This window comes from Nylanderia fulva, unplaced genomic scaffold (genome assembly GCF_048542155.1).
Source record: "Nylanderia fulva isolate GAGA-0341 unplaced genomic scaffold, ASM4854215v1 Scaffold44, whole genome shotgun sequence".
NCBI lineage: Eukaryota > Metazoa > Arthropoda > Insecta > Hymenoptera > Formicidae > Nylanderia > Nylanderia fulva.
Window position 1 is genome coordinate 1,606,300 of NW_028190521.1, and position 16,557 is coordinate 1,622,856.

A 16,557-nucleotide genomic window follows, 5' to 3' on the forward strand; every position below is an offset into this window, starting at 1 on the left:
TTTCATATCACTTTTCTTAAAAAAAAAAAAAAAAGGATATAACTGTATTTTTTCCTTCGGCCGCGTATGGCGCTTTTAGAGAAATTTGACAGCGGAACACGCCGCTCTTGTCATTTTCGCGCTGATCGCTGCTTGTGTATGTGTGTGTATCGGTCTTCAGAGAGTTGCTTCTAAAAATGCCGAGTCAAGAGGTTGTGACGACGAAAGTTGTGGTCCACCCGCTGGTGCTGTTGAGCGTGGTGGATCATTTTAATCGAATGGGAAAAATCGGAAACCAAAAGAGAGTGGTCGGTGTGCTTCTGGGCTGCTGGAGAGCCAAGGGGATCCTGGACGTGTCGAACAGTTTTGCAGGTTATAATTTCTCACAAGTAAAATCTACAATATTTTCATAATTGCTTGTTATACAGCAATTTAGGAGAATTTTTAAAATGTAAAATTATGTCAAAAATTGAATGAAAGTTGTGTGAAATTTGCAATATTGAAACGTTTGTTTCCGTATTTCAGTACCCTTTGATGAGGATGACAAGGATAAAAGTGTATGGTTCCTCGACCATGATTATCTGGAAAATATGTACGGAATGTTCAAGAAAGTCAATGGTAAAGACTTGCGGATAAAGTTCTATGAAATAAAATTTTTTAAAATTATTTATATTTATATTACATTAATATTTATATATTAATATCAATATATTTATATTATAGTAATTATATTTACATCAATATTTATAATATTTATATTATATAATATTTAAAATTATTTATAATAATTTATAATATAATTTCATATGTGGATTTTTAGCTCGCGAGAAAGTGGTGGGCTGGTATCACACTGGACCCAAGTTGCATCAAAATGATGTCGCCATCAACGAGTTAATAAGAAGATATTGTGCTAATTCAGTCTTAGTAATTATTGATGCCAAACCAAAGGATCTTGGACTTCCTACGGAGGCATATCAAGCAGTTGAAGAAGTGCACGATGTATGTTTATTTATGTACATTAATTAGGTATTTGTTTTGAAAAAGATAAGATAATAAAAATATTCTGTTCACAGGATGGTTCCCCTACCTCAAAAACCTTTGAGCACATCCCAAGTGAAATCGGAGCTGAAGAAGCAGAAGAGGTAGGAGTGGAGCATTTATTGCGAGATATTAAGGATACCACAGTTGGTACACTCAGTCAAAGAATCACGAATCAATTACTTGGCTTGAAAGGTCTTCACGAACAAATCCGCGAAATTAGAGATTATCTGCTTCAGGTATTTATTAATCTCTGGAAGAAAATTAATTATTAAATTAGTTTTACTGTTATATTTAAAACTAAATTATTATTTTTGTAGGTTGGCAGTGGAAAATTGCCCATAAATCATCAAATCGTCTATCAGCTTCAGGATATATTTAATTTATTACCAGATATGACTCAAAGTAGCTTTGTGGATTCGTTATATGTAAAGACAAATGATCAAATGCTGGTGGTGTATCTAGCAGCTCTGGTTAGGTCCATAGTGGCGTTACACAATTTAATTAACAACAAGCTGACTAATCGTGATGCTGAGAAGAAGGAAACAGATGGAAAGAAAGATACGAAAAAGGAAGAGAAGAAGGAGGAGGAGAAGAAAGGAGAGGAAAAGGCGAAAGCTAAAAATCAGTGATCGGAGCATTTCGCTAAGTTGCGAGATTAAAACTGTTAAAGTTGAGGACAATTATCAATATTCTGTGTGTAATAAGCAAGTATGTTTGTTTGTACAGAATTACATCTCATTTATAAATAATGATGACAGTTTAAGTATCTATTACAAACATATTGTGATTTCTTAACTAATTCGGCATAATTCTGTGAATTTTCAAGATAATAGGCACAAAGAAGAATAGAAAACTTAACATTTCCATAATTTGAATGTAATGAATGGTGTAGTAAATATACCGAAAAATGTAGGTTTAAGACATTTTTACAGAATATTATTCTAATCATTTCTAATATTTTCCGTGTTTTAATTAACAATCTTTGATACATAAACAATAATATTCTATAAAAAAACGAGGCAACTTTCTACATCTGTTTAAAATATCATTCATTCATTAATTCTTTTAATCATTAAATTCAAATCTAATGAATAAAGTGTCTTTTTAAATTGTTTCAGATATGTCTGAAATAATTTAAAATTTTAGTTAACAACATTTGATATGATAGATATGGATTACATATTTCTTAAAAAATATAACAAGTATAGGCTCATTAAAAAAGCAAAAGTATTACGTTTTTAATAGAATAATTATTTACTTATTGTAAGATTGTTTTATTAATTTGTCATATAAATACTATATATATATATATATATAGTAATTAAAAATATATAAAAACAAATACACTTACGAGCATGAGCTTTGTACATACAATGATTCTCGGACAAAATATATATATAGATACATATGTAACTGTGTACATCGCGCGAGATTATTCGTACATGCATGCCTGTATACGTATAATTTGTGATTTGAGAGATACTTTCATAGAGCAATATTCATCAAGAGATATAATGTATGTTATCTCTTATGAACTCTCCGTTTCATCTCTTTAGCGATATACATTTGTCTAGTTATAAAAACCATCTATTTTCCTTTCTACGAATTATAAAAAAAAACCTCTATATTAAGATTCCAAGAACGAGCAAGAGTAACCATCGATACGCATCGATCTTTACGGCACCGCTGTAAGCTACACCTACGTAAGGTTCCAAATTCGTATCATTGTAATGCTGGAAGTACCAGTTGAAAGGACTGTCGTCTATCACCTTGGCCTCTTCGTCGATGACGAACGCGTCCTTCTGGATTTCGGTCGTCGTGCGATCGACGACTTCGGCGCTTCTCTGGGCGGCGACCGACTTCTGCTTCTCCCGCAACTGCTCGGCATTGTGAAGATACGGCGACGAGACCTTCGTTATCGTGGATCTGCCGAGCGGACGAGGATTTCCTACCGGCCCCGAAGACGGCAGCTGTCCTCCCGGGACCAGCAACGCGGACAAAGCGGACGGCTCCGCTTCCCGGGAGGTCGCAGTAGTGGTTTCTCGTGGACGCGCAGGATTCGAGGACGCCGAGGAGGTCAACGATAACGAGAGGCGTGGCGCATCTGTTTTTGCCACTTGCAGATTGTCTGCGACAAATGTAGTTACGCAATTTTATATTTTTTTATTTAATCGATTTTTTATCTAAAACTCTATTTATGGATCCTTGCTATATATTTTTTGGTTAATTAGGATTCAATGTTTGCAGAACAATAGCAAAATTATTAATTTAATTAAATTAAATAATAAAATTATTTTATTCATTAAAATTGATTTTACTAAAAAATTATTTAAATTTTAATTTTCTAATTCGCAAACAGGAGAGATTTTTTTATTTTGGTTTGTGAACATTTAATCCTAATTAAAATTAAAATTAAAATTCTAGTAAAGGATTACTTATGTCTGTCGAGCGATTTAATGGCGAAATATTGATATGAAGCATTTCGAAATATTAATTAAAATTATGAAGCGTACCAGATTCATCGTAAGAGTCAGTCGTGATGCTCAATCGAGTTGTCGAATTCTTTTCATAGTCGGACATGTCGATGTCCCAAATGTCTTTAGTGCTGCTTTCTGGAGACGGTGCGATCTCCATTCCTGCCGTCACAATATCTTTGATAGTTGTAGCTTTTCTCGTTTCCATAATTATCGCCTTAGGTGTGGTCCAAATTATCCTACTGGCGATTTCCATATGTGGTTTTTCGATGAATTTAACTTCTTCTAAGTCTGCTTCTAGACTCTCGCTATCATAAATCTCGGTAGACATTGACGTTTCCTGCGAGGACTCCTCCACAATAATCGGTGCACTACTTTTCGTTGCGTTTAACACGTCGGAACTAGCAATAAACAAAGTAAATTAACGAAGGAATTAGCGAATATCTCGCAAGAAAAATATTCTTTTTTGTCGAATTATATGTTGTTAAATTAAATTTATTATAATATTAAATTTATTTATTATAATATTTGTTATAATAAATAAATTACATATATTATTTATTATAATATTTTACACGCAATTTATATATAATAAATTATATATTTATTATATAATATATAATCTCAGAAATAATTTTTTTTTTTTTATTATATAATATATAATATTATATAATAAAAACATAATTAATAATTTATAATACAGCATAATTAATATAATAATATAATTAATAAATATATCTATAATTTAATTAATAATATAAAATACAAATGAAATGCAGAATATCGCCAGAAAAATCTGCAGATTCAACTTACTTGACCCTGAGATCGGGTGGATGCTTGCGAGGATTGTAGTTGCTCGAAGCGGTCGATCGGTCGAAGGTCGAGGCGGTGGTTAACTCCTCCCGTTCCCGGGGACTCGTCCGAGGCTTCCCGTTCCTGGGGACGATCTTCTCCACCCTGGTGACGGTGCTGTTCCCGCTCTTCCTCGGTCGCTCCTCCGGCACTCTCTGACTTCCGGCGTCCGACGACTTGGACACGTTCTCGCGCTTCGCCTCCTGCTTCTCGTACATCAATCTAGGATCGGAACTCGGCACGAAGCCGCTCTGAGCACGCGGCAGCGGCACGAAACCACCCCTGTGAATTTCTGGCTCCGTGGGCGGAAAGGATCGGTAGCGTCCTCGGCTGGGTCTGACCGACGTCGAGGACTCCTTTCTCTCGGCTTTTCTCTTGGAGTTTCCCCAGAGGCCAAAGCTCATGCTCGGCAGAGGTAGACCGAAGAAGGTGAAACCGGAGCTGCTGGGAGACGGCGGCATCACAGGGTTCTTTTTCACCGGTGAAGTTGCGTTGTTCCTCTGGTTCTGGTGCTTCTGCGGTGGAGGATGAATGATCTTTACGGGCTGGACGGGCGATACGCCGATGGTAGGCGAACTTGACAGCGACGGGGACGTGCTCGTGTCGCTTTCGTTATCCTGATAGTCCAGGTATTCGTCCACGTAATCGGAGTCCTGCGAAACGGAAGGCCTCTGCGTCGACGAATCCTTCAGGTTCATCCACAGCGGCACCGCCTCTGTAACTCCAAACGCTGAACAAGTTTCGATATAATTTATGAATTATTATTTGCTATAGATTCATAAAAATGATAGGATCAAAATAAATTAAGTAATTCATTATTTCTTTAATTGAGCAGTTAATTGATCAATTAATTAATTAATTGAAGAAAATAATTAATTAAATAATTAATTGATAAAAAGATTAAATAATTAAAGATATAAAGAATTAATTAATTATAAATTCAAAATAGTTGAAGTGTGTTTCGAAATAATTTAATAATTATTATTTGCTACAGATTAATAAAAATGATAGGATCAAAATAAATTAAGTAATTCATTAATTCTTTAATTAAGTAGTTAATTGATCAATTAATTAATTAATTGAAGAATTAAATAATTAGTTGATTAAAAGATTAAATAATTCAAGAATTAATTAATTAAAGAAATAAAGAATTAATTAATTATAAATTCAAAATAGTTGAAGTGTGTTTCGATATAATTTAATAATTATTATTTGCTACAGATTAATAAAAATGATAGGATCAAAATAAATTAAGTAATTCATTATTTCTTTAATTGAGCAGTTAATTGATCAATTAATTAATTAATTGAAGAAAATAATTAAATTAATAATTAATTGATAAAAAGATTAAATAATTAAAGAAATAAAGAATTAATTAATTATAAATTCAAAATAGTTGAAGTGTGTTTCGATATAATTTAATAATTATTATTTGCTACAGATTAATAAAAATGATAGGATCAAAATAAATTAAGTAATTCATTAATTCTTCAATTAAGTATAGTTAATTGATCAATTAATTAATTAATTGAAGAATTAAATAATTAGTTGATTAAAAGATTAAATAATTCAAGAATTAATTAATTAAAGAAATAAAGAATTAATTAATTATAAATTCAAAATAGTTGAAGTGTGTTTCGATATAATTTAATAATTATTATTTGCTACAGATTAATAAAAATGATAGGATCAAAATAAATTAAGTAATTCATTATTTCTTTAATTGAGCAGTTAATTGATCAATTAATTAATTGAAGAATTAAATAATTAGATTGATTAAAAGATTAAATAATTCAAGAATTGATTAATTAAAGAAATAAAGAATTAATTAATTATAAATTTAAAATAGTTGAAGTTTCGATATAATTTAATAATTATTATTTGCTATATATTAATAAAAATGATAGGATCAAAAGAAATTAAATAATTCATTAATTCTTTAATTAAGTAGTAAATTGATCAATTAATTAATTAATTGAAGAATTAAATAATTAATTGATTAAATAATTAATTGATTAAAGAATAAAATAAAGAAATAATTAATTATAAATTTAAAATAGTTGAAGTGTAATACTTTTTTTTAATACTGTGTAATTAATTTCTTTTTCTGGCTATTAGTGATTTACCAGATGAAGAGACCGAAGGCGCTGCAACGTTAATCATTTCGGACTCGCATCCTGGATGGATCGGCTCGATGTATCTCTCATGCTTGCAATCCTGACGTGATAATCTGAGTTCTCTGAAGAGAGAACCGTCAGCGCATCTAGGACCCTCCGAGGAAGCCTCCTGCAGCCATCCTCGTAGCCAAAGCATGCCGCAAGAACAGGACAATGGATTTCCTTTGCCGGAAATAGAGAAAGATATATAAGTACAATGACGTATAGTAAAGTATGCAAATATCGAACAATGTTTGTACATCAAAGAAACCCGAAGCGAATAAATAAATTTCATCTTAAATAATTCATTTAAAAATAATTCTAAAGTAAATAAAAATAATTAATTTGATAAATGATTGATTCGAAAAATAAAATGGTTTAATAAATATAATTGATTCAAAAAATAATTATAAAATAAATTAAAAATAATTTTGAATTTGATAATAATTGATTTAATAAATAAATTGATTTGATAAATAACTGATTTGAAAACTAATTATAAAATTAATTAAAAATAAATAATTTGATAATAATTGATTCAATAACTAATTGAGTTGATAAATAATTGATTTAAAAAATGACTCTAAAATAAATTAAAAATTTGATAAACAATTGATTCGATAATTAAATTGCGGTTTGATAAACAATATCGATCAGAAAAATAATTCCGAAATAAATTGGAAATAACTTATTTAATTAAAATAAAAAAATGTTTTGAATCGATTCAATTAACATTGAATTACCGTCGATGTCCAAGACGGCGATGTTCGATCTCAGTCTCTTGAAGGCATTTTCGGAAACCGCGGTCATCCGATTGCTTCGCAGACTCAGCACACGTAATCTCGGCATATCGTCAAAAGGCGAGCCGTGCACGGCGCAAATTCGATTGTTGTCCATCTACAGAGAGAGAGAGAGAGAGAAGGAGAGTAAAAAATGGCCTATGTAAAATACGACCTCGACTATCTCCCTTAATTAACGATGCAGGTATATATACGAATAATAATTGCTCCGCCAGCAGAACGGCCGCTCGTCTCGCACCATGGTTCACGCAGGAGTTTCACTCTCGACGAGAAAGTATTCTCTCCTTTATATTAGCGAAACGCTTCTCGCGCTCTGGCCATTTGGTTGGTAATTTTTTACAAATCGTTCCTCGCGCACGAAATTCATTTCTTCGCAATTAATTACGCGGAGCGTGTTGCTTTACACACACATATATTTTTTGGAAGCAATATATGTTATTAGAGCGAAATATATATTAATTAGAGCGAGATTAGCATGCGAGATATTTTTTAATGTCTGAAAATTTAGGTTGTGAAATTGTTATTTTTATTAAATAAATTACCTTCAATTCCACCAGCCACTCCATAGCTGCCAGACTGTCGCTCGAGACTCTCGATAGCCGATTGTAGCTGAGATCGAGGACCTCCAACGAGTGAAGGCTCTCCAAGCCGATGTACTCTAGCCCCGGCAGATTATTATGACTTAGATTAAGGAATAGCAAGTGTGGCACGTTAATGAAGGCATTACTGGCGATTTCCTGGATCCGATTTTCCTGTAGTTCCGCGCTCTGTAGCAACGGCAGCTCGGTGAAAGCGCCACTTGGAATTGACTGCAAAATTGCGCATTTAATCCTCTTTTTTAACATAAAGTATTCAAAATATTTTTTATATAAAAATTAGACATCCGTATTATGCGATATAAATTTCAAATATATGAATAAATTGATTGGGTAAATAATTGATCTGAAAAATAATTCTGAAATAAATTAAAAATAATTATTTGATAAATAGTTAATTCGACAAATAGATTGGTTTGATAAATAATTGTTTCGATAAATAAATTGGTTTGATAAGTAATTGATTTGAAAAACAATTCTAAAATGAATTAAAAATCATTTTAATTTGATAAATAGTTGATAAATAAATTGAGTTGATAAAATAATTTAATTCTAAAATGAATTAAAAATAATTAATTTAATAAATAGTTGATTTGATAAATAAATTGAGTTGATAAATAATTTATTTGAAAAATAATTCTAAAATAAAAGGAAAACATTAAATATTTGAGCTCACACACATGAAGCTTTTTCAACTCTTCAATCTAAATTATGATAAAGAGGACCTAAAGGGTTTGTTTACTTTCATTGAACAACTATTATTTGAATTTCCTTATAAATCAGATCTTGTTGAATTACGCTATTTATCGTACCTGCAATCGATTCCTGCCGAGTCTGACGGCCTGCAGTTCCGGCAAGGCTTTGATCGCGTTCCTCTCGATCACCCTAAGATCGTTGTCCTCGAGATCGATCAGGGACAGCCGCTGCAGCCCATCGAACGCGCCCTCACGCAACTCTCGTATGCGATTTCTAACGAGTTTTAGCTCGAGCAAGGACGAGAGGCTGCTTAACGTTTCCGGCGATAGAATGTTCAGCTTGTTGAAGCTCAAGTCGAGGACCCGAAGAGCCGTTAAGCCGTGCAGCGATCCGGGTAACTCGGTCAAAGTGTTGTGTGAGGCGTATAGTTCACGAAGCTCTCTGCAATTATTGTTGAACGCGGAGTAAAAATTAAATAATTTATTTTTTTCCTAAGGTGACATTCAAAGATATGTAGAAGATCGAGACGTCATTTTAATTTTTCTTCGGAACGTTATTCGGAGTATTTTTGATTAAAAAGATTTTTCATCGCCAGATTTAGTGGAATTTAAATTATTATTAAAGTGCTATTTGTCTCATTCACGTTTTTCTTAGACCACTTAAATTTAATTAAAATGTATTATATTAAAAGAAAGCCTTTGAAAGAATATTTCGATGCAATATAATTAAATTTGATAGACGAGATTAAATAAAATTACGTATAAAAATGAATCAAGTTACTGCCAAATTAGTCGACACGCCAGGCCGATGCTACACAACGACAAGAAAGAGATATTAGCGTGTGCACGAAGAACTTTCTAGGTACCAATTTAAGAGTGATGCAATCAAGTAACCACAAGTGAAACTGCTTTTCCACTAGAATACGAGAGCACGAGGTAACAAAGGAGGGGAGAATCGCCTCCATTGTTAATACTATATACACTACTGTCACTACATATTTGATTAAATTAATATAAATTTTATTCAATTTTTTATATTATTTAAATTATTTTTAAATTATAAATATATAAAATAATTAAATATATTATAATTGAAATATATTTTGAATATATTATATTATATAATTTAATTATATGGTATATAATATATTTAATATATTATATTATATAATTTAAATATATTCTAAAAAATATAATATACAACATATAACATATTTTGCATATTATTAGAAAATTGTTAAAAATCGTACCTGGTATTGGCGAAGGTAGCGTGAGGGATTTGAGCGAGATTATTTCTGCTGAGATCAATCCTCTGCAATCTGGCGTTCTCCTGAAATATATCCGGTCGTAAAACTTCCACTCGATTGCCCCGAAGATTCACGTCCATCAGGGATTTCAGAGGTCGAAAGCTTCGTCCGTGCAAAGTGGCCAGTCGATTGTACTTCAAGTCCAGTTGCTCCAATCTAGAGAGTCCGTCGAAAACACCGTCGTCTATGAGCCTCAGGGTATTGTAGCCCAGACTCAATTTTCTCAAGTTCGACAGGTGGACCAGCGTGCCGGATGGAATTCTCTCGATTCTATTCGCGCTTAGATCCAGCGATCTTAGCGCCGGCAGAGCCAGATCCTGAGAGGACACGACTGGAAGAGCGGCGATACGGTTCATGGGCATGTGAAGGTGCTCGATGTCCTTCGGTAGACCAGGGACCACTGCTGACATACGATTCCAGCCGACGTCCAGCTCGTACAGGTTCGTCAGGTGTCGAAAGGTCAAGGGATGAAGGTTGGACAGGGCGTTTCTGGAGACGTTGACGTGCTCCAGCGCAGGAGTGCTGAGGAAGGACTCAGGTTCGATGAGCCCGATGGCGTTTCCGCTGAGATCCAACCGTCTGAGGTTCGGCAGATTGTCGAACAAACGCGGCTCTATGTGACGGAAGTAGTTCTCCGAAAGATCCAGACCCTGGAATCATTATAAAATTGATATTGAGATATTACTGATACTTGAGATGGTGCTGGAGCTGACTCTGTTTGGAAAATTTGTAATTTTATTTTTATTTTTTATTGCTTATATACCTATATATTCAAATATACTAAAAATTTCATGTATAATATTCGGGAACTTATTTTTATTGCTCTTTTTTATGTTATTACTTAAATATTGTACCTTAACTTCAATCGAGAAACTATTTCTAAGAATGAAAATTTGTTTAAAAATTGCTTAGAAATGCAAGAAATGCAAAAATGTATGTTTAACTTCTGCTCTTTATTCATCATTGTTAATTGTTTAAAATTGAAAAAAATCTTTACCTTTAACGCTGGCAGATTCCAGAAGGGAGCTTCCAGAAGATTCGACAAGGAATTGTTCTTCAGTCTGAGCTCCCTGAGCGCCGGCATCGCCGTAAACGTTTCTCTCTGCAAAAACGCCAGTCTGTTATGGTTCAGATGGAGTCTCTCCAAAGTGGGATGGCCTCTTAGAGCACCGAAGGGTATTTCCTCTAGCTGATTGTGGCTGGCGTCTAAGAACTTCAACCTTGGAAGAGCCTCGAGCACCGAGCGTATCTCAGCCACGTGGCTAAGGTCATTGTTGATCAGCCACATCTCTTCCAACGCGTTTCCCGTCCGATGCGGAAAGAATTCCGGATGAATACGATGGATCAGGTTGTGATTCAGGTCCACGGACTTGAGTGCCGGCACTCGTTGAAAGGCCTCGGCGAATATCTCCGTGATGTGATTGCGCGACAAGGAGAGGCGCGATAAAACCGGAAGATCAACGAAGGAGCCTTCGCCCAGACGATTAATCCGATTCCGATCCAGACGTATCATCGACAACGACGGGAGATCCATGCAGGCTCGACCGACCATACCGGCGTCGATGATCGCGTTTCCGACCAGCGAGATCTCCCTGAGCTCCGGCAGATCGATCATCGCCCGCGGATGGATCCAATGAATCCCGGAATCGGTGACGTTGATCAGTTCCAGTCGCGGCAGACCACGCAGAAGACTGGCCTCCAGTCGCGTCAGTCTGGGGCTGCCGAACACGTGCAGCTGCTCCAGATTGGGAATGTCGCGAAAGTTCCTCGGGGCGAGTTCCAGCAAGGCCGGGGAGTTGATCTGCAAGTACCGCAGCTTCGGCAAACCGGTGAACTTGGGCAGTCGCTTTATCACGCGACTCTGCAACGTCACCGCCTCGAGACCCTGCAGGTTCTCCAAACTGTCCGCGGGCAGAGATCGCAGATCGGGCTCGACGATGAAGAGCTCCAGTAGGGAATCGTGCAGACCCTCCAGCCAGCCGGACGACACCCTCTCGAGCCGATTGTTCCGCAGCATCAGGCGCAAGACTCGCAGAGTCGCGAACACCTTGCCGGGTAGACTAGGTAGGTTGTTATTCTCCAGGATCAGTTCGTCCACCGGTTGGTTCACGTAGTGGCTCACCGCCTTTAGGCCTTTCAGCACCTTTGGTAACTCGCTATGGCTGCACCTGCGCACGAATTTGTTGTTTGGTTCAGTACATTTCGGTCTGAAAATGGTCCCTTTTAATTTTAGAATTAACAGATCCTGAACTTGCCATATCTGAATCTCCATGTCGCGCGTCGAACATCTGCAGGGCAAGATCCTTTCCTGGGGCGGGCATCCGTAATCGGGATCCAACTGGGCACCGGCACCGAGGGAACGGAGTGCCAGAAGCCAGCCGACTATCAGAAGTCCACCGCCTTCCGACGGCCTGACCATCGCGCATTTGGACCGTAGTCTACGAGCAGCAGTTCCTCATCTTCTGGAACATGCATTCGCACGCAAACGAACGAATACGAAGTGTGAAGAAACCGAGCGCTAAAATGGATCGATCCCTCGAAATGTCAATTACAGATCATGCCATACGTTTCAAAAGTCGATGACTGAATTTCACATTCAAGACTATTCTTCCTTATTATTAATTTCCTAAATTGAACTGGCGTCTAATGACATTATTTCGACATTTAATGATGTCAGTTTGCTACCTGGGTTATCCTTTTTTACTCCACATTAGAAGGAAAGAGATAAATTCTGAACTAGTGCAGCCAGTTCAACTGAAAAGAATACATCTTAAGGGGATGCTGACTAGGTTTGTTTTATCGACAAATATTATTTTCATTTCACTCTTTTATTGGCTATACAGAATGAAAAATATTTTAAGTCTAGTAAAAGATTTGTCAGTTTGCTACCTGGGTTATCTTTTTTTACTCCACATTAGAAGGAAAGAGATAAATTCTGAACTAGTGCAGCCAGTTCAACTGAAAAGAATAGATCTTAAGAGGATGCTGACTAGGTCTGTTTTATCGACAAATAATTTCATTTAACTCTTTTATTGGCTATACAGAATGAAAAATATTTTAATTCTAGTAAAAGATTTTTCATTCTGTACAGCTAATAGAGAGTTAAATAGAAATAATATTTATCTATAGAACAAACCTAATCAGTATCCCTTTAATCCAGGCAGCAAACTGACGTCACTAAACGTCAAAATGACGTTAGGAGCACGATGCGGGAACAAAAAGCTGTAAGGTCGCTCTTATAATTTATTAAAGATCATTAGGAAAGTAGCAGGAACGAGTTTCGACACCTGTGTAAGAGCAATTATGAGGTTTCTTCGTCTACGGAGACGCCAAGTTGGACAGAGAAATCTCGTTGGCGAGACGAAACGACCGATTATTATCGGATTTTTAGGCGTTAAGAGCCCTTCACGGACACGTCACGGTGTGGCTCTGTATCCTGGGCGCGACGGCTCACGCATCTGGGTGTACATACGCGTGTTGTGCAGAAGTCACGGTCGTAGACGACAAAATTGATGCCCCGTACCGTAAGCAAAGCTAAAGACCGCTAGGACAATCGTCGTCCGTAATAATTGCCGTCGCGCGAGCTCGCTCTTGATGTGTCTATACAGTAACGACGAATGGCGAACCGGGGAAGGCGTCTCGTGTTTGTTTGTAAATTTCGCACCTCGCGGAAAAAGAAAGTCGGAGAGATCGTATACTTTATTAAGTACGCGGCACTCGTTCGCTTAATAATAAATTATCGAAAGAGCACACGTGTCGGGAATGAAATATTATCAAATCATGCAGTTGTGATAATTAGTTGAGAATTATCAGATTACATTTTGCTCCGCTTCCTCTATTTTGTTTATCAGCGAATAATATCGGGCTGATTCGTAAATAAGATTTGTTTCTTTTGCTTAACAAACTCAATGTTTATGTTTGAAATTATTTACAATAAGCTTCAGTCTATTTTATGTTCTCCATTATTAAGCACAATTTGATTTTATTTGGAAATTTTAATGCAAAACAATTTTAAGAATTCATCGATTTCAGCATTATTTTAAATCTTTTCCACTTAATAAATTTTGAAAAATCACATGCTTGTGATTAATGACAACTAGTCTTTTTTTGCAATTTGTCTTGTGTTCATTGATGCAGTTGTTGCACGCATGCATCTGCTGTGATTGATTAATTTCGACTTAAAATTGTGTGATTTCTCAAAAGAAGTTAATTTAATTACTTTTATTTATGAATGAACTCATATACCAATACTTGAATTTATTACAATATTTAGCATAATCATCAGAAATGAGAAGAGCAAATCGCGATTAAAATGAGAATAGATTGCAATTTGGCGTGAGTCTGTGCGTGCAAAAAGATAAAGACGTTCACCAGAGAGGAGATCTTGTCACGAGGAAACGCGAGGATTTCGTAATGCGTCTTGAAGAAGAGGCAAAACAATCGGACGGCCTGAAAAGTCATTCGCACGTGAAAAACGTCGATATAGCGCGATATACGAATTCGAGATCGAATCTTGTTGCATCAGTAGAAAGAGTCGTCTCTGACGCATCTGCTTCCGCATTTCGAGATCCTCCGCAAGTATTTTTTGGTATCATCGGGTATTTTGCATTATCAGTGGAATGGAAAATCTGAGGATAAGTCTGGAGATCTGGAAAACTGGGTATCTTAATGTTTTGCTCCAATTTATATTTCTACAAGTCTTTTTTAATGTATGATAAGAAAGATAATTTACTTATTATTCATATGATATTTGTTTAAAATAATATTGCATTTTATACAATTTTGGAAGAATACTCTCTGATAATTGTGCAATTAATTGTTCTCCAGTTCCATCGCTATATCATTGTAATCACGAATTTCGATCAAACACAATAAGGCACAATGAGAGGCAATTTTAGTGAAAGTGATTCCCACTTCCTCGATATTTTGCCGTCATTGACCCCCGAGTGTTTTTCTTATTTTCTCAATGCGAATGATAATTTCGCGTCGTTATGTAATTGCACGAAGAAAATTGTGCGTCTTTTAACGAAGATGCAACCATTAAATGCAATTATGTGGGGATATGGACAGTACGAAAACTTTAATTAAGTCATGGATCTCTTCTCTCTATAATTAAATTTTGCGAAAAGTGTCTTTATATTTAATTGATCCTATTAAAGTCCTTTGATTTACACAGAGGACTAATTCCAGGGTTGGGTAAAATACCTAGTTAATTAATTAAAAGTTAATAACTTTTAACTTAGCTTAATTAATTAAAAATGTATTAATTTTTAACTTTAACTAGTTATTTTTGACCGTAAACTTATATCAACTTTTTTTCTAAGTTAAATTTTTTTTATCTTTGAACATATAATTATATTTTATCTTTGAACGTATTATTTTTAAATTAAAGTATTATTAATTTTTATGTTTATTTGTAATTACCAAAAAATATATGTCTATATAAAAATCAAGATGTCTTAATATTTGTTATTATAAATTATAAAAATGAATAAACAAAATTCTAATTTAATATAAATAATGTTTTTAAAAATTAACTTTTGATTTAACTTCAGTTAATTTCATTTTAACTTCAACTGTGTTAATTTTTTATTTATACAACTGTTAACTTAACTAAATTAATTAAATTAATTTTATAAGCAACTAACTTTAACTTGACTTAATTTAAAAAAATTATTAACTTTCCCAACCCTGATTTTTAGTATGTTATAAAAATTTACTGGAGCCAAATGAGGAGAAAATGTGTTTTGACCGATTTTTCCTTCGAAATTAATTAAAGAAAATGTCAAATTTAATATAAAATTCTGTACTTTCGCAACTATAAGATATTTTACCTTCTATATCAGTGTTGTTCGCCAACTAATGCCTCGCTTCTGTAAAATCCTGAAGAATTTTGTTTTCTCTTTCTTTCAGTAAAAAAAAAAAAAAATAACAAAATTCACGAAGAAGAAGAAATGTATGTCCACTCAGTCTTTTTGCGCGTCAAAAGCGTTTTCTTTTCAGGGCGAACCGGCTTTTATTTCACCACTTTGTTTTTTTTTCTGACACTGTCTCCCGAGTCCCGCGAGTCTCTTCGTGATCTCGTTACGGGCGCCAACTAAATGCATCGAAGAGGTTGTTCGCAAAAGCGTGGTGGTTTGCACAAAGTCGAGGGGAGAAGATGACGGCGGGAGGGACGACGAAGAGAATTGCGAAGCGCGTGTCCAGCCACCGTGAAGACACGCTTCCAGGAAATTCTTTCCTTTCCCCACGAATATAACCAATCGCCGAATGTAATTCGGCATCGCTGAAAAATCTTCTTCCTTTCGTTTCCACTTCGCACACTTGATGATGCACCTAGAATCGAACGCGACCCCCAATCATACTTATAGATATCGAAATATCTAAGAAAAAGAAGAAATCATTCAATAATTAAGTCAATTATGCAATCTAATATTATTTTTAAAAATGCGATAAATTTATATTATATGTAAAAGTGGATCAGCCAAAGAAAAGTGACATAAAATATGCAGAATAATCTTGTAATATTCGCTGATGATTTTTAAACACTTACGATCATCTGATAAAAAAAAATCATGAACAGGCAAATTGCAATAATAAAAATTGAAGCAAGATTATTTGGATTTTTTTAAAATAAAATCACCATGGTTTTTTTTA

The 16,557-nt window shown here is 34.9% G+C and overlaps 2 protein-coding genes across 2 annotated transcripts; one reads left to right on the top strand and one right to left on the bottom strand.

The window, feature by feature from the left end:
• The first annotated feature begins 64 nt into the window (after positions 1 to 64).
• On the top strand, positions 65 to 1,939 carry Rpn8 (regulatory particle non-ATPase 8). Its single transcript, XM_029322645.2, has 5 exons — positions 65 to 351; positions 505 to 597; positions 800 to 978; positions 1,053 to 1,256; positions 1,338 to 1,939. Exons 1-5 carry the CDS (start codon positions 177 to 179, stop codon positions 1,647 to 1,649), a joined length of 963 nt encoding a protein of 320 aa, XP_029178478.1. The 5' UTR covers positions 65 to 176; the 3' UTR covers positions 1,650 to 1,939.
• Positions 1,940 to 2,232: 293 nt separating this feature from the next.
• Positions 2,233 to 12,353, bottom strand: atk (artichoke). The gene is made up of 10 exons (XM_029322650.2): positions 12,156 to 12,353; positions 10,898 to 12,068; positions 9,844 to 10,550; positions 8,711 to 9,035; positions 7,845 to 8,111; positions 7,246 to 7,399; positions 6,473 to 6,685; positions 4,308 to 5,076; positions 3,534 to 3,895; positions 2,233 to 3,148 (listed from the first exon to the last, which is right to left on the bottom strand). The coding sequence occupies exons 1-10, from the start codon at positions 12,317 to 12,319 to the stop codon at positions 2,643 to 2,645; spliced, it is 4,638 nt and encodes a 1,545-aa protein (XP_029178483.2). The 5' UTR covers positions 12,320 to 12,353; the 3' UTR covers positions 2,233 to 2,642.
• Between the last annotated feature and the right edge of the window lie 4,204 nt (positions 12,354 to 16,557).

Bases quoted from the DNA above. Each gene is read 5' to 3' on its own strand.
- Rpn8 (XM_029322645.2), top strand. From the start codon at position 177: ATGCCGAGTCAAGAGGTTGTGACGACGAAAGTTGTGGTCCACCCGCTG. The intron at 598-799 runs GTAAAGACTTGC...GTGGATTTTTAG, and splicing joins AATGTTCAAGAAAGTCAATG to CTCGCGAGAAAGTGGTGGGC. The intron at 1,257-1,337 runs GTATTTATTAAT...TTATTTTTGTAG, and splicing joins TTAGAGATTATCTGCTTCAG to GTTGGCAGTGGAAAATTGCC.
- atk (XM_029322650.2), bottom strand. From the start codon at position 12,319: ATGGTCAGGCCGTCGGAAGGCGGTGGACTTCTGATAGTCGGCTGGCTT. The intron at 9,036-9,843 runs GTACGATTTTTA...CAATAATTGCAG, and splicing joins GCTACCTTCGCCAATACCAG to AGAGCTTCGTGAACTATACG. The intron at 5,077-6,472 runs GTAAATCACTAA...AAACTTGTTCAG, and splicing joins GCCTTCGGTCTCTTCATCTG to CGTTTGGAGTTACAGAGGCG.